General features: G+C 38.1%; 1 protein-coding gene and 1 pseudogene across 4 annotated transcripts in view; one reads left to right on the top strand and one right to left on the bottom strand.

The window, feature by feature from the left end:
• Positions 1 to 11,944, top strand: part of LOC148033410 (uncharacterized) — a 45,110-nt gene extending 33,166 nt beyond the window's left edge. For 3 of the 4 annotated variants that reach the window (XM_087681336.1, XM_087681335.1, XM_087681332.1), the window contains one exon: positions 11,013 to 11,944. In XM_087681336.1, the coding sequence (XP_087537462.1) occupies positions 11,013 to 11,186 (174 nt within the window). In that variant the 3' untranslated portion in view covers positions 11,187 to 11,944. The remainder of the gene's footprint in view (positions 1 to 11,012) is intronic. The other variant, XM_087681333.1, reaches the window with a different exon arrangement.
• A 6,633-nt stretch (positions 11,945 to 18,577) lies between these two features.
• LOC148033409 (plant UBX domain-containing protein 16-like) overlaps positions 18,578 to 22,384 on the bottom strand; it is a 63,644-nt pseudogene continuing 59,837 nt past the window's right edge.

Here is a 22,384-nt window from a genome sequence, read left to right as displayed (position 1 = left end):
AATTGATATAGAATGAGAAAAAATGAGCTCTTTTTATAAGGAAAAGGGAAGAGCTAGTATAAAAAGGAAAAGTGTAGTAGTACAAGATAAGTATCCAACCACATGTCATGAGATGTGACAAGTGATAGGATGCTCGGAAGCTTGTGTGACTAAGTGTTTGTCTCTTTTCTATGGCTTTCCTTTTGGGTTGAGTAATGTCAAGAATAGAAACAACCAAATTTAATAAGCACTACTAGAACACAAAACTTACTATTTTTAAATTGTTATCTTCATTTTTTAGAACTAGCATTTTTACTACTTGAGATGTTTTTGAAATACCTGCGATAAAATTCATTGTGATAGATTCACATGGAGCATTAGACACACAAGAAATGATTGCAGCAATATTGTACTCTTCTTCTTGTTATCCTTGGATTTTTGATATGCTAAACAAGTCTCGATAAAGTTATGCGTATCTCTTTGTAATGTTAGCAAAAAAAAGAGGTTAAATTGCATTTAAAGTAGCTGTCCTCTTCCTATGTCCTACATAAGAAGGTTCATGACTTTCTTTAAGCTTTTTATGCCGGATAAGAAAAGTAATATAAAGGGAAGGATTCATAAGAAGATAACTATCTTTGATGAAATAATGTGGATGAGAATCTCCTTGTAGTAAATTTGCCCAAACTATTGCAAAATCAGCATCTTGGTCATAAGCAGTCTTCAATACTTGGAAATTTCAATGATAAGCCATTGTAATAGTTGGAATTCAAGGTATTATATAGAGTGCATTAGCAACTACATTATGTTTTCTCGGAGTGTACATAATTTGAAAATGAAACATAGACAAGAAATTTTCCTATCTTGCATATTTCTTCTGTAAACGCTTTTGAGTCTTAAAATACTTTAAGCTCTAATGATTGGTTTTTATAAAGAATTCATTGCTTAAAAGATAATGCTTCCATGTCTTCAAAGCATGAATCACAACTAAGAGTTACTTTTCATAAATGCAGTTGATAGTGATTCTCTTCATTTTGTTCATTTTGTTGAAGCAGTTGATAGTGATCCTCTTCATTTTGGTCAAAAATAAGATTATTAATAATTATTGAAGAAAATTGACATATTGTAGCAATTTTGTGTATATCTTGTGATAATCAGTCTTTAGATCAATGCGCTTAAAAACCTTTAAGCCTCCTAGACAATCCAAAATGTTGTGAATTTTGGGAATAGGAAATTGATTCTTCACAATGATTTTGTTGAGTGCTCTATAATGAATGCACATTATGAATGTACCATCTTTCTTTTGAATTAGAAAAATTGATGAACAAAATGGTGATCTACTTAGTGTAATTAGTCCATGATTGTATAGGACTTTGACTTGCTTTTTGATTTTTTCTTGTTGAGAGGGGACTTACACAGTATGGTGCTATATTTAGAGGAGAACTAGAAGTTTCTAGATCTACTTTAATAATATCTCAACTAGTTGAGAATTTGAAATAGATGGTGAAGACAAAATTGTTCCTTGGAAAACTTCAAAGTATTTGACGGGAATATAAGTTCCATTGGAGTAACTTTCAAAAATAGCAAACTCTTGAATTTTAGCAGTCGCCAACTTTAGATTTTGAAGATCTTCATTGCATAGGTTCACTGGTTCATGGTTTGTTTCTTTGATCATGAGCATCTGGTTTTGCCTTTTAAAACCACTCATTGTGTGGGATTCTAGTCAAATCGACCATCCCCAAGTGGAAAAGGTCTTGAGTCATTTAGGATTTCTAGTCAATTTGATCACTTGACTAAACTTTTAGTTCCTCTTTGGCATCTCATGCATGACTATCCAATTGTGATTATAGGGCATTTTGGCCATTGGCCACCTTTGAATGAAAAGATGAGCATTTAATCATTTTTTAAAATACTACTCGAATATACAAATCTTATTTAAGCTTAATGAGCATCAAATTAATGTGAATTATTGAGCCAATACATCTTGAGAGTTGTTAATATATAAAAGGTTGGTTACATGGCAGGTTTTCCTGGATGGATTCATCATTGGTTATAAATTGTAGGGTAGTTGTGATGTTGAATCCCACTTGGAACTCAAGGTACACAACTGGTTGCTCTCTATTCACCCATCTGAAGCCCATGAAAACTCCCCAATTTGTACAAGAATCAGGATCCAAGAAAACCAACTGACGTATGCATGTGATTCTTGCTCCTGCTATTGTGCAAAATACATCCATTGTCAACCTCACCCTCTCCAGCATCACCAACCACATCATCCTTGAGATATAGGGCCATGCCATTTTTGTTCTGTGAGTCCAACAGCTGCATCTCTATTCACAATGGCAGCATGAGGCCACTTAATCTAGTGACTCTCAGACTGGGTTGTCAAGGCTGAACTACTCTCCCTTTTGCCCACATGTATTCAACCTGTTGCTGTTGCATGTAGAGTGCTGAGACAATGCTGATCCACCAGTGTGGAAGCCTACCCCAGCCATGGTACACTGCAGACCCTGTCATAGGCTTTCTCAAAGTCTAAAAGCAGTGCTATCACTGTCCACTGTGCTAGGCCCGATCTGAGAAAAACAAAAAACCTTCCCCATTAAGAGGGGAAACTAATCCAACAAACAGGCCTGCCAGTATCTGCGAAGGGCTGAAAATCAACAGGGGGAGCTTCACCTTCTCTCAGAAGGTGGAAAGGGGATGATGCCCTAAATGGGCCATCCTCTCCAGGTTGTTTCTGTGCTTCCGGCGCTTGGAATACCTGAAGCATCCCCTGCTCCATGAAGGGTGCAAGGAGGGACCATTCCATCCCCCTAGTGACTAGTGATGGGGTACACCCACAAACATATTCCCTATTTCCATTCATGCTAAAATCTGGCATTTCTGAAACAATTGTATAGAAGTTAGTGGCCAGCTCTATCACCTCCTCTAGGAAAGTCTCCACCCTCGCATATTGGTCTCGACGGTTGTGAATCTGATCCCTAATCATGTTAGGCCAATGTATCCGGAAGAACTCTCAGCACATGTTATCTGTTTCTGTTCCCATAGAGTAGCTGTGGCTCACAAGTACTCCGTTGTCCCATCCTCTATGCTAGCTGCATCTCCTGCATCTGGAGTGTATGGACTCCTAGGGAGTCTTGTAGTAGCTGCTGAATGGCTGCTAAGTCTCTACGTAGAGCCCTCTCCTCCAACACTGCTGCTTCAGGCATATATCACATCCTCTTGGTGTTGGGTGTAAAGTCCCTTAATCTCCGTGTATAAACTTATACGGGTGTGAACACACCCTTATTTGTACCCTAACATATAAATACATTTTATTCTTTGTGTACCGTGACAAGCTAGTACACTGATCTTGGGATTCTCTTACTCTCACACTCAACACTGTTGCTGTTCCACTTTTGACTTGCATTCCATTGCACACTCATCCCAATAAAATGGTATCATAGCTACGGCTAAGGTGTGCGTGCTTCCTGAGGATTGTGCGGGTGAGTTCTAGTGTGTGCGCGCGAGAAGAGAACTGCAGGTCGTCACTTTTGCAGGCAGACGACAATGTCTTCAGGAATCAACATGACCAGGGGAGGCCAGCATCACCAGGTAGACTAGGCGACAACAGGCGTTCGTCAATCGTGACTAGATGATAGCGTGGCAGGCAGGTGATGGCCTAGTAGAAGCACCTGACAGTTGACGGAGACAGGCGGCAATCAACGCGATAGCAGGCGACGTCATCTGACAGGTCACGTTGGTCATGTCAAAACATTTTCAGATTTGATTCGTCATTTTTTTAAATTTCTTATCAAGCAAGCCCCTTTCTCATTGACGGGAGTTCACTCGTGTAAGCACAGTTCTTAGATTTGTGTAAATTTGTGCCCGAAAATTTGGGGCTTTCTTAGATTTGATGCTATTCATTTATAACAGTGACATTGGACCTGAAAATTGCAAAAATTGTGCACATTAGCTTTGAAATTTTAGGGCTTTTCATGTATCAATGAAATTTTGCTCAGTTGAGCCGAATTTATTGACATTGGTGCACATTTGGACACGAGAAATTTGAGGCTTTTGCAAAATTTTACTAAATTTGCTTGTTTTATGCTCTTAAGAACATGTATTAGTGCAATTGGGACAGATTGGTTAGTGAAATTTTGGGGCTTTTGTTGAAATTTGTGAATTTTGGTAAAATTGATGTGTGAAATGCACTTTGGGGACATTGTTGAAACAATCTTGGTGGTGGAAGTGGTGTAATTCAAGTTTATTATTTCCTTCTTCTGAGATTTTGGAGAAATTGCAGAGAATTTTGGTGGTTTTGTGTATCAGAAGTGCTTCTGGGCACATATGTATGCAATACACATGTTAGGCAGCTCCTATTGAGTTGATGTATTGCTGAATATTCATGGTGCAACAGTCTTAGTGATCATTTGCAGATATGGGATAGCTGCAAATGTATTTTTGGTGATATTGCTGAAGTGGGAGTCACCTTGCAATGATGTATGCATGGAATGTATGCTGAAATCTTAGTTATATTGATGAAAGTCATTCTTTCTACTGCTATACATGTATTTGAATCAAATCTTGCTCTTATTTCCTAAAATTTTGGGTTGAAATTAGCTGAATATTCAGCTTGTTATTTACTGTCATAAAATACAGCATTGGTACTTGGCACTTTGCTGAAATATGGCCACTAATGCCCCTAGCAGTAGTGACACTGAATGATGCAAGGGATTTTGTTTCTCAAGGATTGTGATGATGCTCTTTTGGAAAACAGACCTGTAGCTATGATATATAAGGATTGGGCTAGACTCAACAAGAAGGCCATTGCATACATTAAAATGGCTGTATCTGATAATGTCCTTATAGACATTAAGCATCTTGATATGGCTTATGTCATATGGAAAAAGTTAATGGACACTTATGAAAGTACAACTCTAGTGAATCAAGTGCATCTTACGCACAAGCTTGTGAATATGAGTTGGATGAGTCTAAGCCGGCATCTGAGAATTTGCGTTCTTTCACAGGGATTTTGAGTCAGTTGTTGCAAGATTGGTTTGCAGTCCTTTAATGATAAACTCAAAGCTATTTTCTTTTTGATGACTTTGCTTGATAGCTGGGAGTTTTTGGTTGTTTCACTTAGTAACAACCTTGCTCTAAATAACCTTTAATGGTGTTAGGGGCTCTATTCTCAATGAGGAGATCAGAAGAAAGTCCAATGGAGAAAGCAGTGGTTCAACCTATCATCTTAGAGGCAAGTTAGAGAAGAGGGATAATGGAAGAAACAAAGGCAAAAGTATGAGTAAAAGCAAGGGCAAACAACAGGATCTTACTTGCTATCCATGTGGGCGTTAAGGGCATACAAAGCCGGATTGTCGGTACTACAAGAAAGAGCAAGAAAGAAAGAAAGAAAGAGCAAGAAAAGAAAAAGAAGGATGACAAGAAAGATGATGATAGCTCTCCCTCAAAAGAAGTTACAAAGGCAAATGTTGCATCTAGTATGGTTATTCAAGAGCTCTCTGACATTGGAGAGATACTTGTTGTAGCCTCATGCAATGATGTAGATGTTATGGCAGTAATAGGTGATATGCACATCACCAAAAGGGAGGTGATTGATGCCTTACTTTCAGCTCATGATAGGCTGTCCCAATCATGGATAGTGGACAGCGGTGTCTCTTTTCATGTTACTCCCTCTTTGGAGTCGTTTTCTGAATACATTGCAAGTTGCCTAGGCAAGGTTTACTTGGGCAACAATTATGCATGTGAGATAGAGGATGTAGGTACCATTCACTTGGCCCTTGAAAACGGCCAAGAGCTGATTTTACAAGATGTCAGATATGTACTTGGCATAAAGAAAAATCTATTGTCAGTTGGGCAACTTGATGTAAGAGGATATTGTATTACCTTTGGTGGTGGATCTTGGAAGGTCCACAAGGGCTCTATGTTGATTGTTAAGGGGAGTAAAAAGGGGACTTTGTACTATTGGCATTGTAAAGAAATACTTGGCAAGTTTTTGGCTGTGGCTGAAGTTTTTCCAGAGATGGAACATTGGCACAAAAGACTTGGCCATATAAGCCAGAAAGACCTTCAGATTCTCTTCTCTTTAGGGAGATTCGATGTAGAAGGCTTTGGTCTCGACTTTCGTAATGATTGCATATATGGAAAACATATGAAGTCTCCTTATTAATCTGATGTCGTTAAGAAGTCCAATGCTCTTGATTTAGTATGCTTTGATGTGTACACTATGCCTATTAATTCACATGGGGGTGCACAACACTTTGTCACTTTTATTGATGATTTCAGTAGAGTCCTGGGTGTATGTGTTAAAGAGCAAAAAGGAAGTGTTGGGTGCTTTTAAAAGGTTTCATGCTTTTGTTACCACACAGAAAAGGCTTGAGTTAAAAGCTATAAGAATGGATAATGGAGGCGAGTATGTCTCTAATGGGTTCAAAAAGTTTTGTGAGATGCATGGCATTAAGAGGGAGTTGACAGCCCCTTACAATCTTGTACCAAATGGTGTGACTGAAAGATATAATTACACATTTTGTGAGAGAGTTAGATGCATGTTGTCCATAGCTAATCTCACAGAGCAGTTCTGGGGAGAGGCTATTAAAATTGCAGTTCATGTCTCTAATGGGTTCAAAAAGTTTTGTGAGATGCATGGCATTAAGAGGGAGTTGACAGCCCCTTATAATCTTGCATCAAATGGTGTGGTTGAAAGATATAATCGCACATTTTGTGAGAGAGTCAGATGTATATTGTCCATAGCTAATCTCACAGAGCAGTTCTGAGGAGAGCCTATTAAAATTGTAGTTCATGTATGCAATCGCTCTCCCAGTCGTGCATTAGAAAATGGCATTCCTGAAGAGGTTTGGTCTGGCAAGCTTGCTTCATATGACTATTTGCGTGTCTTTGGTTATGATGCCTTTGTGCATGTTCCTATAAATCACTGGACTAAACTTGACATGAAATTCATCAAGGGCATCTTCATGGGATATAGAGATGAGGGAGAGATGGGTTATAGAGTTTGGCTTCCTTAGGATAGGAAGATAGTACGCAGGCATGATGTAGTATTTAATATGGCAAATTTGCTGAAAAATGCTACTTAGGGTGACCTTGACAAAAAGAAGGTCAAATTTTAGCATGAACAGCCAGCCATTCAACAGCCATTAGCTGAAGATTTTGTTCCTTTTGATGCTGAAAATGAGTAGCAACCTAGTGTGCTACAGCCAGAAGATAATGGACAGCAAGTAGATGCACAAGATGGAATAGGACAGTGAGAAGAACATGCTGAAAATAGGTTACAGCAACAAGAAAATGCTGAAAATCAGCCACCAGGTGATGGTGTACGGGTACCTAAGGATGTAGGCCCATTGCCTAACAATACAGATCATTGGGTAAGAAGGTGTACACGTGTTAGAAGGCAGCCATAGAGGTTTCAGCCATCTTTGGATTGCATTTTATTGACCGATGAAGGTGAGCCTCTGACATTTAGAGAGATATAGTTGTGTGAAAGCAAGAGAAAGTGGAAGCTTGCTATGCAGGAAGAGATAAAGTCTCTGTATGCAAATAACACATGGGAGCTTGTATCTCTGCCCAAGGATAGGAAAGCTATCCCTAACAAATGGGTTTACAAGGTGAAATATATTGATGGGAAGCTTAAGTATAGGGCATGTTTGGTTGCTAATGGCTATACAAAAAAGGAAAGCATAGACTTCTAGGAGGTTTTTTCACTAGTGGTGAAGATGACTACTCTCCGTGTTTTGTTTGCTCTCACTGCATCCTTGGATTTAGAGTTGCATCAGATGGATGTGAAGACTTCTTTTCTTCATGATGACTTGGATGAAGAGCTGTACATGAAACAACCCGAAGGTTTTGCTATTGTAGGGAAAGAGCATTTGGTTTGTAAGTTAAAACGCAACTTATATGGGCTGAAACAAGCCCCTAGACAGTGGTATAAAAAGTTTGATACTTTCATGCTCAGCCGTGGATTTAAACGTAGTCATGCAAATCACTGCTTATACACTAAAAAGGCTGATGATGGAAGCCTTATTGTGCTAGTCTTATATGTGGATGACATGTTGATTGCAGGAAAGCATAAGAGTACTTTAAAAGCTCTTAAAAGCAGTTGAGTTCAACCTTCTCAATGAAAGATTTGGGGGACAGCTGAACACATTTTGGGCATGCGCATTAAAAGAGATAGAGGCAACACTTGTTGTTTCCATCACAGGACAAGTACATTAGCAAGGTACTTGATAGGTTTAATATGGCTGATGCTAATCCTCTTGGTGTGCCTTTACTGCCACATACAAAGCATAGCAAAGCTTATTGCCCAAAGGATAATGCAGCTGCTAGTGCTATGAAGGGTATACCTTATACATCAACTTGTGGTTCTTTGATGTATGCCATGGTTGCAACTCGCCCTGACATTGCTCATGCAGTGGGAGTTATTAGTAGATTCATGTCTAACCCTGGCAAGCCACATTGGGAAGCAATGAAGTGTATCTTCAGATACTTAAAAGGTACACAAGAGAAGTGTATATGCTATGGAAAGGGTACACTAGAGTTGCAAGGATTCTGTGATTCTGACATGGCAAGAGATCTTGATACTAGGAAATCTACCAGTGGATATGTCTTTACTTTGGCTGGTGGGGCTATTTCTTTGTGTTCAAGGTTGCAAAAAATTGTTGCATTGAGTACTACAGAGGTTGAATATATTTCAGCCACAGAAGCTTCTAAGGAAGCTATTTGGCTTGGCTATTTGGTCAAGGGTTTTGATCTCTCTTCATGTACTCTAGTGCTTGGTTGTAATAGCTAGAGTGCCGTATGTTTGGCTAAGAATCCCATGTTTCATGCACGTACCAAACACATAGATGTTTGGTACCACTTCATTCGACAGGTCTTGGATGATGGTCTTGTCACACTGACTAAGGTCAAAACCCAAGATAACCCTGCAGATGTTCTCATTAAGAGTCATGCAAAGGCTCAGCATGAGCATTGCATCCGATTAGTGGGAGTTGGCTAGCTTGAAGGTACCGCTTCAGGCCTTTAAGTGGGAGGTTGTTGGGTGAAAAGTCCCTTCAGGTGTAAAGTCCCTTAATCTGTGTGTATAAACTTATATGGGTGTGAATACACCCTTATTTGTACCCTAACATATAAATTCATTTGGTACAATTATCTTGGGATTCTCTCACTCTCACACTCAACACTGTTGCTATTCCACTTTTGACTTGCATTCCATTGCGCACTCATCCCAGCACTTGACTGATCCCACTCGATTTTCCAAGAGTCCATGCCACCTTATCTGCAAATTTTTCCACCTGGTCGTAGTATCTAGAATAAAGTTCCGTGATTTGTCTGCATAATGCCTTGTGCTCATAGGTTGAGTTAGGGATCAACATTAACAGGGATCCAGGGCCAGCTGATATAGAGTCACATCACATGGTTCCTTTGATATACCAAGCATCCAAACTGCTGTAAAGGGACTTCAACTTTGAAAGCAACATCAATAGTCACTCTAGACCGTTGACTAATTATCTTGTATCCAAGCTTGACGAATACTTATTTGAAGTTTTTGTGACTATTAAGTAAATGGATTCTCATCTTCTAATTGTCCTTGTGGTCATGGCTTATTCGATGTATCGAGATCTAGGTCAATCACATCCACATCTATGATTCTATCTCTAGTATATGTCTTCAAGATCTACATGTCAAATGCAAAAGATAAAACCTTCTTTACTTGTTAAAGGAGGTTGAGATTGTTAGAAACAAGTATGGTATCATCAACATATAGAGCAAGAATAACAAAACTATCATTAGAGCACTTGACATTTAAGTTAGGATTTGAAGAACAAGAGATAAAACCTTAGGTAAGGAAGGGATCAATCTTTTGATACCAAGCTCGTAAAGATTGTTGGAGACCATAGAGTGCCTGACGAAGTCTACAAGTAAGATTTTCTTTATATTTGACTAAAAATCCCTCTGGTTGCTCCATGATATCTCTTCCTTTAAATCACCATTAGGAACAACAATTCTCACATCCATTTGGTGAACCTCCAAATCAAACTCAACGGCAAAAACTAATAAGATCTGAATGCTGGTAATACAAACAATAGGTGAGAAAGTTTCTTGATAATCAACTCCTGCAATTTGTGAGAAACCTTTGGCAACTAGCCTTGCTTTGAATTTTATGAGCTTGAGCTCAAAAGCTATGGAGGATTGTGTTAGGGTTTCAGAGAGCAGCTTGGTTTTTTACTTAGTGTGCATTTGTTTACTCAACCATTTCAAGAAATTTTTATATGAGAATGCAGCTTGGTTAATGGGCTTCCAAAGCCCTATGAACCTGGGTACGATTGCGGGACGTGGTGACTGTGCAGAGCGTACGAATCAGACTGCACCGTTTTTTGTCTGCGAGCTGGTTTTCTTGCACATGGTAGTTGATGTTATGAAGAGTTCTCTTCAAGTGTGTTCTTCAGTAATTGCAGCAACCATAAATGACAAGAGCATCCCCTTTTTCATCATTCTTCTCTGCTTTGCTGAAGTGGGGTTGCTGTGCACGACATGTTTTCTCTTACTAAACGCAAAGCATCCACCTTTACCTTTATTGCTTTATGCTTGGCCTCCAATCACTGAACTTCACCTTTCTAATGTATGATATCTCATAATTACTTGCTGAATCCATGTAGCACATAGACCCAAATTGATGCACTTTACATTTGACCAATGTGGTCATGAAATTAATTTACCTAACTGCTAACAAAGCCTGATCTGCTTCATTGAAATGGAAGAGCATTTGGTTTGTACAAGATATCCTCACTTCCAAAGATCTTATTGAAAGGCATAATGCAAAGGGATGCCTTTGAAATCATCCAATTATGAGTCAAAAGATCCAGAACAAATCCAGAGCCTTTTACTACAAATCTGTTCACATGAAAAATTGTACTGCTCTATTTAATTACAGGAGCTAAGAATATTTCTTTTTTCAGAGCTCTAAATTTGGGTTTATATCCCTTTTTGTTTAACAGAGTTGATGCTAATTGGTTCGTTTGCTGCAGCGTGTTTACCGTGAAGCGGAGGAGATGGCTCGCAAAAGTTTGTTGGATCTTACAGAAGATCGACAAATATTTGGCTCAAGAGTTATAGCTGGCACCAACCTGGAATTTCCAGATCTAACCATTGCTAATTTTGATTGGCTTCATTTGAGTGACAAGATCTCTTCTGAAACCTGAAAATCTTCACACGAATCTGTCCCTTTAGGTATGGGTTTCTGTTCAATATGAGTGTACTTAATAGTAGACTCATACTTTTGATGCCTGAAAATCTTCACACAAATCTGTCACTACAGGTATGGGTCTCTGTTCGATATACTTAATAGTAGACTCATTTGATTATTTTTTAAATAGTAGCACTGGGAGGGTTGTGCTCGAAAAATATCAAATCCTGCTTGCAGCCTGTATGCTTGGATACCTCCCTCTTCCATCACTAATTTCCATTTGTGCAATTGCACCCTTGCTTCCGCCTGAATGTAATGGTTACTCGGAGGCCTTCACTAAATCAGTTGTATTCAAGCTCTGGATAAGCTGTCCTATGGCAAACTTATAAGGAGTATAGTGCTCAAGAACTTATTTGAAGTCTATTTTTGCTGATGAGGTGGAACTTGATATTTTGGCATTTTGGTCAAAATACTCGGAATCATTATACAGCTTCTGTCAAGAGTAGCTATCAGGCAACTTTTGGCTATCTGCAGAACTACAAAGAAAGCCTTCTTTATCACAAATTCCAGTGATATCTTATTTGCTTTGATTTAGGACAAATGGAATGAATAGTAAGAGTCTTACTACCATAAAATTGTTTTTTGCACACCTAAACCTTTACAGGAATTACAACTCTTCTTGTACAATTAGTGCCGATGTTGGTTGCACAATTTCTCTTCTTGTAAGCAACCAACATCTATGTAACATGCAATCAAAGGCTATTTTTGGTATTACTACAGCTTATACTTTTGCTCCTTGCTTTAGATCATCTTCACAATCTCTTGCTCTTCCTTCTTTCCTTTCCTCTTCCCTATATTCTTTTTTTGACTGTGTCTTCTCAGACTTCAATAATTATAAACTTGACTGAATGTAACCTGACTGCAATTTTGAACTATACATTGGAGCAACACATTCTGCCTTGATTTGGAAGTGCATTTCCATGTTGAATAATTTTCATCAGCCAATCAAGAGATCTGTCACCAAGAATTTTCATAATTTCAAAGTGGGAGAAGAGCATTTATGCCTTCCATGATTACATATATAATTCAAATATAACATTTAACTATCCAATATCTAGAGCTAAGGTGCATTACATGCAAGCTTCCTACACAAAGGCCTTAAAAGTAAACCAATGTTGTCAAAGATCTTATAGTTTCTAGGATCCATTTGTTTTGATGCAAGCAAGCTTCTTTGCACCATGATGTGCGATACTTAACTCATTTTAAGCAAGCCCAACTGAGTGATCAACCTTGTGGGCAAGTTGATAGGAGGGCTTATTTGTAAACTCAAGCTAACATACTATTTACTACCAAGACAAATTATGGAGCACAACAATTTTGGAATTTGGTTCTAGAATCAACTACTCTAGTCTTCCTTCTTTTGTTGTTATTTGGTATTGTAATACACTTGTTGAGAAATCATTTGGTTTTTCTACTCTTATGTAGCATGCATTACATGAAACTTGGGAAGGATTGCATGATATGGATAGAGGATCAGAGAGACTAAGGAGTCAAGAATCCACTCCCCTCACTAGCAAGAGACAAGCATTTTCCTCTTAGGTTCTCCAAGTATTCGATGGGGAGATTTTTGCCTAAAGCAATAAGAATGGCAAAGATACTAGAACAAGAGTTTGATGGTGTCATGAACAATCAAACAAAAACTACTTGAGAAATTGTCATAAGGAATTGGAGTAAATTAGCCTTGCCTTTGAGCCATGACAGCTTCACTTGTTGCTAGAAATGGGCTAGAAAACTACCTCTACTAGTAAGAATGATGCTACTATTGTCTTGTCTAGCAACTATAGCAATGGAGGATCTTGTTCTATGGCAATGTACATGGTAGATGTAGTTGTTTATATATGAAGCACATGTTTTCCTTATGATAAATGGAGTTTATGGCTTTGTGATGGATCATGGTTAGCCTTAGTTACTCTTGCTTGGAAAATTTGGCATGTTGTGTTCATATTTTAGCATTCATTTTTGTGTTTCATCCAAGAGTTTGCTTTCTAGCATTTTCGATCATTTTGAGATTTCCAAGAAATTTTCATGATATGATATAGAATTGTCTAAAAAATGAGGTATCTTTCGGTGTGTAATCCCAAAATCAAACCTATAATTGGGATCTTGAGTTGAGACACTCCTTGCATGCAAAATGTTCTTTGAAAATGTCATAAAATGCCCATTTAGAGGGTATTAAAACTCATTTGCAAATTCAAGTTTATTAGATGTAAAATTAATTGCATGAGTGGATAATTTGCAACAAACTTAGATAGACCAACAATGGTTGAATGCATAGTACCAATTGATATTTGTCATTCAACATCACAATTCTTACCTAGCTCAAATATGTATGGTTAAAGCAGCGCTTCCCCCCTCCAACACACACACACACACAGACAAACCTATAGCCATATACCTACCATGATAACTCCTTGTGTATATTGATTGCTTAGACCATCGTAATCTCTTAGGTCATTTTTGGAATTTGATTTGGAATTTGATTCTTGGACCATTCTATGTATCCTATCTAGATATCCTAGGTCATTCTTAGATCTATCAATGTCCTATCAAGTAAGGAACAATTCTTTTATACTACCAATCGCATGGTTTTCCCATTACAATTTTAGGAACTACCTAAAAACTAGAGCTGTTAAAAATAGTAATGATAAAAATTTGCACTCGCTAGAGTCCATAAGTGGAAAGGAAGTTCCCAAGTGCATCAAGAGTTGTTGGAAGTATCACTTTCATTAGCTACCATAAATACTAATTGCTAAAAATAGCAAATAATGCCTAACAACTAGAAATAACAAGAGACTAAGATAGAGTCCTAGAGAAATGAATGATTAATTTTTGGATATATTTAAGGCATCATTGGTGCTCCTCTAAATGGTATCTCTATTTTGTGAGACTAGTCTATTGTATTTTAGAGTTAGTTTATAAAACACTTGTAAGTGGACGAGATGGAGAAAAGGGTAGTCATGAAATTCCAGGGGTATGTTGCAAAGGCTTAATCTAAAGATGAAGTATTGTAAGTGGACAAAAGATGGACAAAATGGTTGAGGCTACCCACCCAAAAAGGAACCCTATGAAAATAAGGTGAAATTGAATAGAGTGCTCATGTTAGCATTTATAAACTTAAGTTCTCTTGCTTCCTTCTTCTTGCTTTTTACTTTCACTATAGCCCAAGCTTAAGAGAGAGTGTATTTGTGTATGAGACAGTGAAGGTGAGGAGGAGAAGCTCCCTATTTCATCTCTTTATTATTCTACTCTTGCCATCACCACGTGGGAAGCTTGAAATGGTCACAACTACACCATGAGAGAGGGAGAGTGAGAGTAAGAGTATGAGGGAGAGAATGATGGAACATTGAGGAGAAACACTCTTCTTCATTCTTGCATCTATGCTTCTTTCTCGTGCTTTACTACTCTTCGAGTGACTATGAAGATGAAGTTAGATTAGATGGAAGAGGTGGCTAGAGAGCAACAAGAGCGCATCGCTTGGATCAGAAGGCCATCAAAGCACCTTTTGATGTATTAAACCACAAGGAAGATAAGTTTTGGTGAGTCCACACCTTTGAGATTTTTATTTTTTTATTGGCTTAATAGGTTTGAGTGGAGAGCGCATAGTTGGTTTGGAGCTATAGTATAAGTTGGCTATGTGAGAGTAGCTAGAGCTATAGAGAGAGTGGAAACAATAAGAGTTTTGCCAATGTCTTGCTATTGAATACTTGGAGTCAAATATCTTGGTTACATTTTTAAGGAAAATATGGAGTCATTTCTTTTGTATTTTCTTGTACTCATACCATTGTGTCAGAATAGGGCCCCTTATCGAGCAAAGCTACATAGACTTGTACTAGTATAGGTGGCCTTTTTGAGCCACTTGCACTTGCCAAAAGAGGGGATCTTTTTAACAATGACATGTGATTAGTTTAGGAAGGCAAAATTAGAAGGTAACTATTTTGATGGAATAGGAAGAGGATAGTGGGAAGTATAGAAATTAGACATAGAAAAAGAGTAGATTATAAGGAGTGTAGATTAAAGCTTGCTTGTCATCATGGAGCTTTGTGAATGAGGAAATTCACAAGCATACCACACAAGACATTAGGTTTACTTTGGACCAATTTTTTCTCTACAAAGAGAAAGTGTTTGGACCAATTTAGAAAGAGCTATCATAATAGATCACATCATTTCTTTGTTTTAATTTGGGCTAAAAAACAAGCATTTTTTCTCTAGAGAGAAAGTGTTTCAACCAATCAAGAAAGAGCTATCATAACATACCACATCATTTCTTTGGATTTTGGATACATATTTAAAAAAATTGAAATGAAAATGTTTTATAATTCATATCTAGAAAATAAGAAATTAAAAGCAAAGTTTTTTGTTCTTTATATATTGATATTTTTCTTTTAAAGATGTCAAAGTGTTATCATCTCATATAATGAATATATTCCCCTTTCAAAGTGTGGCCATCTCATTTAATGAAGAAATAACTTTTTCTTCAAAGAAGAGTTGTTTCTTGTCATTACTATTCTCCATTCTTTTGTGAGCTCTATTTAAAAGTTCTCCCCTTTGTACTTTTAGTATTTAAGCTTCTTCTTCTTGCATTTTTTGTTTGCTCTTCTACTACTTATAGCAATGACAACACCACAACCTACATGTCCACACTTCTATATTAGAAGTATTACATTATATAACAATTTTGTTGTAGAAAACTATATGTGCATCCCTATCATAATCTCTATTGGGAGCTAGGTTATGCTACAAACTAGAAAGAGAAACAAGAGTAGTGTAAATGCATCCTTACAAAGGTAGGGTAAGAAACTTTTGAATGGTTGATAATAGTAGTAGGCGTGTAAAGGAAGTGTTGATACCACATGCATACATGCACTATGGCTACACCTATGACAACAACCATCTGATTTTCCAATGCACATACTAAATTGTATGCTATTTCTTTCACTTTGATAGAAGTCACATTATTGTATTGTACTTGATTGAACTTTGTGTTTAGGAACATACATATATTTGTCAAACTTTGTGGATTGGTAACCATTGGAGAATATTGTGGGTATTATTGATGTATTTCATTGATGAACTTCTTTATACTACAAGGTTTGGCAAATCTCTAGTAGAGTAGGGGGTGTTTTTTAATGATTAATTTTATGTGACACCTAATCGTTCAATGGGCTATGAAAATTTACTACTAGCATGCTCCATTGCCTACAATTAATAGCCTCAAATGACCACTTCCTATGGTGGAAACAAGTGAATGCTATAGAGTTAAGCTATATCAGCAAATATAAACAACAAAACATTACAACCATGTGGTTTATACCTTACATATATTTGTTGACTTTCTCTATCATGAAGAGATGAGAAAGACCTTATCTATGTACATCACAAGGTCAAAAAGTATCTTGATTTCTTGGATGACAAGGTCAAAAAGTGTCTTGATTTCTTGGATGACAAGTGGGATATGAAAGAGCTACATGATGTTACGTGCAAGGTTGATAAGTGAGCACATGGTTCCCACTAAGAATTTTATTTTTGTGTGCTATTATGTGATATGACACATTGTGAATAGAAGTGCTGATGAATCAATACTTGGCGTGGGATATTCAAGATCCTCAAATGGTATTGGATGTATGGCTAGAGAATGAGCAACTCAATGTAAGTTTTGGTATCTCCCTACATCAAGCTAGAGTAGGTCTAGAAAATGAGGACTTGGACATATCTACCAGCTATACATTTTGGTGCAACAACAAAAAGGTAAGTTGAAACTTAACCATGAAGTTCTATAATCGCTTACCTTTCACACTCCTAAGCCCTCACAACCTATCCCCCTATATTAGTATTGCATGCCAGCCTAGACACCACTGCAATACTATTTTCTTGTCATAAGCTCTCATAATCATTATGTTTAATGTTTAGATTCTCCTCACATTCATTCTTTACTGTGGTTCATGGGCCATCTTTCCAACATCTAGACATGTGTTTACATTGTGTGTGGGCTGAGTTATCTTTATCACTTTCACCCTCCTTGAAAGTAGAGGGATTTCTAGAACTCCCTTCATTTTTAAATCTATGAGCTTTACTAGTGTGAGAGCTTTGTCATATGTAAAATAAAATAGTTTAAGGGAGTTGATATCTTTAGGCATGAATGTAACCTAATGTATGTGGGTAGCTAGGATATAACTATCTTTGAAGAACTCTCTTAAAAAGTCATTGGTTGCCTCATGCAAACTAAAACCAACCTTCCTTCTCAGATAGGGTGATAGTTGACTTGGTTTTACACAAATTTCAACAAGCAATACAATTCACAAACCCAAAATTTAAACATTGCCACAAATAATCTTGGATAGCTGACACTCGGTTGGTCCAACAAGTGGTGCCCCTTCTAACAAACTACAATGAATGTTTTTAGCTCTTTTACCCAAAAATTTGAAATAGATGATACCAAAAAGGCTGGCATAACAAATACAACCTGAACATCACGAAATATGCATAACAACTTGGAAATTGGAAATAAATAATCATAGAACACAATTCATAGTGCAGAAGAGAATAGCGGTGTCCATTGATAGGATAATTTGTAATAATTAGGAGTACAATGTGGATAAGTATGCCATGTATGGATATAAGAGGATGCCTATATCATTTGACATTTAAGGAGTACTTTAGACTACATGCGTGTAGTAGGAACGTCATAGCAAATCCATTAGTCAACACGTGGCATAGCCTAGTGGGTGATTGCAAGGAGCCATAACTTGAACCCACATATCCCTAACTAAAATACAACAACAAAATGATATGCAACTAAAGCTGGGAAACTAACTAAGCCTCACCGAGAGCCTTGGGCCCCGTAATGAGCCATACTAAGCAGCTAAGGGAAGAGCCTAGATGTAGGACTAGGAGTACCTTGAATCCTCCAGTGCAATCCTTAGATAGTGCATTACATCAATGGAAGAGAAAAGAAACTACATGATATGCAAGAACTAAAGACTAAGGGGACTAGTTGTTTCAATTAGCAGAATTGACAACAAGTTCATCCACAATATTCTCAGCAGCACCCTATTGCTACCATCTCAAAAAAGCTTGCAATAAATTATATATCACACATCATCTATTGGTCTTGATTAGGGTCTTAATTATGTCTATGATTGAATCTTTTCCATCTCCATGCCTTGTAGCTTTATCTTGAACTTTTACGACTACAAACATTTTTTGCACCTAGAATCCTTCATAGAACTTGAAAGTCATACATTTAGGGTGCTTTGCTCCCTAAGGCATATGCTGCAGACTTCCTTCACATGGTGAACAAAATTTTGTCATGTGAGTTCCCTCAGAGTGTGATGGTCCCATCTTATCTAGCTAGAAAGCTTGTAGCTTCAGTTTCATTTTTGCCACAAGTTCCTGTGCTTCATTCCTTCCCTGTAGAGCTTGCTGCAAGTCATCCTAGCAACACAACATTATTATGCAACTATTCTCAACATGTATATTATATTCTTGGTTTGATTTCAATAAAATTTTAGCAACTTTAGTAAGGAAATAATATTGAAACATTTCATATGGGCCATTAACAACCATACCCATCTTGGCCACAATTGCTGACCAAGCCTGCTTTGCTACAGTCAAAACCTGAGTTGACATCTCCTGATGGTTAGCAACAGTAATCAGTAAACCTTCAACTTCAATGTCCAAATTATTGAAAACATGCTTTTTTATCTATTGTAGAGGCATTGAAAATTTTTAAAGCATCTAAATTTCGACCATAAGGTCTAATTCTACTAGATTATCATAGCACAATCTTCCTTTTTTTTTCAACCCCTCAAACCATTAAGTAAATAGTTTTGCTAACATCTTACCTTGAACTACTTGCTCGTTGGTTGTTTCCAACTTCTTCTAGCACACATCCTTCTCCATTGACCATGCTTGCAAGCTCTACACTTCTCGCTCCTTTGTCCCTCACACACAAGAAGTTGTTCTCCTCCACTTGCTTTCCTCCAAAGCTGAAGTGAGTTCGTCCACCCCCCACCCCCACCCCCACCCCCACCCCCACCCCCACCCCCACCCCCACCCCCACCTCTCTCTTTCTCTCTCTCTCTCTCACCCTCTCCTCAAGCTCTTTAGCTTCTATCACAAATTCTCTGTCTCTCTACCTCTCAAACTGGGAAATCCAAGAAGGTGAGAAGAAGACATGGAGAAGTTCTAGACAAGATGTGGGAGAGAGAGCTCACAAGTGTAATAGGAACCACTTCCCAGTCTCCACAGTTTAGCTCATAAGCAATAAAGAAAAATTTAGTGATGGTCAATAGAGAGAAAGAGAGAAGAGATAAGCTTTTGATTATGAGTAGTTTGGTATGCCCACATTAGGATTTTTTTCAACCTTATATATGAATTTTGAATTTTAAACTTTGGGCAAGGCCTAATTCTCATCAATGCACACCACTCGTTCCTTTCAAGCTTGCCTTCAAGGTCTTGTGATCTGTTAGACTATCTAATCTCCTAAAAATTCTAACTCACTCCACTCACATGCTATTAAATGTGCCTTAGTTTACAATTTACAAGGGATTGAGCTTGGCGCTTAGAAAAAATTACTTTTACATCTTTTTGTTCGTTTAGCCCTTGTGATATTTCAATGTCAGCATATTTATCATTTTTCACGCCATTTTGAATTTCGTTAATGCCAGTGTTTTGATCTTCTCTCTTTTCTCCACCTTTTCTTGCTTCATGGCCATTTTATTTGCTTTTTTCTGCTTTGAACTTGTAAGCGGTTAACATTACCCCCCTCATTATTTGAGTGCTAGTCTCGTGGCACTAGTAAAGATGCTTGGAACTTGTGTGGAATGGCAGTTGGAAGAGTAAGAGGTCACATGATGTTGAGGGAATGGTAATCCTCATCGTCAATGATCCTTTTTAGCACTTCAAGGTACTTGCAATGAAATAATGCATGCTGTGTGGGATGAGTGGGCGAGTGGTGTGTGCAATTTGGAGCAAGCTTGTATAAAGATATCCAAGACTCCTTCGGATTGTCCCACACTTGAGGACCCAATCAGTGAAGGGTTATTAGTGCAGTGAGGTGGTTGTTAGCAAGACAAGTCAGTGAATTTCTTGGGATATCCTACCATTGAGGACCCTAACAATCCATGGGGAAGGGTTTAGGGGGTTGAGGATAGAGCCAACTGATTGAAGTCACTAGATACCCTCAACTCGAGGACCCATAGGTGTATGTGCATATGCTTTTTTTTGTAGGTGTGATATAAGTACTCCTTCTCCTTTCCCTTGTCTTGAGGTTGTGGAAGTAAGGGCTTTAATGAACACTCAAGATAAGCCTTGCTCACCAAAAGTATCCTTTGATGGAGATACGAGTGCTCACTAGGGTAGATGGCAAGAAGAGGTGAATAACTGATAAAGCAACTTTCGTTCATATATTCCAAGAGGTTGATACAAAAAGCATACAGCATGGTAGCTCAAAGGATCAATTTGTATGTGGTGTACCTACAATTCTTGCATTAATATAAAAAAATAAGGGATGCAACGTTTCCTTCTCTGTAGCTCTTTTTTGGTTCAATAGAACCACTGACAACTTAAGATAATTGCATGTCATTTACAAAGGCTAGGTTGGGACAATTCTGGAAGGTGTCCACAAACTTACTGAAGGAAGGGACTAGATCCCACTTTTGGAACCTCAAGCTACCCAGAGATATTTGGTGTTGATGTTGAGATGAGAGGATAGCCATATCTGCCATGAAGGTCAGGGTTGAAGTCAACCCTATGCTTTCGTGGGTAGGGTAGGCAGCTCAGGTTTCCTCTCTCTATAAAAATAGCTCTACAGAAGGCTATCCAAGTTAGTTGTGCCTCAAACCCAGCACCTTCCAAGGTGTTTCTAACATCTTATTCCAGTAGAAGCCTTTCTCCTTCTACTGCTATAAGTCAAGGTTTTGGATTTTCTATTCAATCCATCACTTTTCGAATGCCTCACAAACCTCAATCACTTGGTCAATAATATTGACAGGAAGTGTTAACTTTAGCTTTTGTGTCATGGTGAAGGTGAAGGTCATTCATGCATCTAGTGGCTCTCTTCTCTCTAGTTCTCTGACCTTCTCTTCCCATTGAATGATGACCGCCTTTGGTTCTTTCAAGAATGTTACATCTGGTACTTGTTGAGGTGCTACCTTGAATTGAAGCCCAAATTTATCCAACTACTTCTTCCATTGTTGTTTTGGACCCTTAGTGCATCTGAAGAAGTAGATTCATCGAGAGATTGCTGAATGTTTGTTTACTCAAGATGGAATTCTAGATCCTCTTCCTCATCCCGATCTCCTATATCAATTGAGGGTGATGACAATGTAGGCTCTCATGGAATCTTGAAGCCTAGTCTCATCACCTACTTAGTGAGCACTTCCTCCTTAAGTTGGTGTGCCACTTCATCTCTTGTGGGCTCACACTTGGGTGGCTAGGGTAGTGGTCCTATGGTGCTTTCAAGAGCCTCTCTAGCCATTTGCAATTTTATTTTAAGCCCTTCCACCGTGTCCTCCTCAATTGGCCTAGTGATTTTTGTTAGAGCTTTACTAAAGCTCCTATGTTGAATCTTCATTATTTTATTTGTCATTTCAGCCCAATCCCTCACTACTTTCTTGTCATGCATTTCTTTCATGAGACTATGAGCAAGCTCCTACATAGATCTTGCACTTCTCTCCTCTAGCTGCTTAATCTTTTTCTTGGCTTGCTCTAGTCCCTAATCCTGCCACTTGGTTAATGCTTCTAGTATGGTAATTTTCTCCTTTTTGCCTCAATTGGAGCTCCTCCTTTTCCTTGATTAACTCCGCATTTTGTTCAAGGCACTCCTGGTTCTTAGTGGCTTCTTCCATTGCTCTACCAATTTGAGCAACCTATCCTTCATCTACACTATTTCTCTTCATCATGTTCCAGCTAGCCAATTTGGTTTGTCTTAGATTTTCTTCTAATTGGGCTATGATGGTTGTGGCTTCCTTATGGCACATGTTCCATATTTCCATGTTCTCCTTTTCTTGATCATATTGGTGGAGTGCTTCCTCATACTTTTCATTTCCTATCACTGCCAAGGTTGCTATTTCCATCTTAAGGGCATAGATGTCATATATACTGCCTTTGAAGGGTGACATAGGCTTCTTTTTGTTCTCCAACATAAACACTGCT

Source organism: Lygodium microphyllum, chromosome 7 (genome assembly GCF_053477565.2).
Source record: "Lygodium microphyllum isolate KBCC chromosome 7, Lygodium_microphyllum_v1.1.10, whole genome shotgun sequence".
NCBI classification, from domain to species: domain Eukaryota; kingdom Viridiplantae; phylum Streptophyta; class Polypodiopsida; order Schizaeales; family Lygodiaceae; genus Lygodium; species Lygodium microphyllum.
Note: the sequence above shows the minus strand (reverse complement) of the source record. Positions and strands in the feature narration are given on the sequence as shown.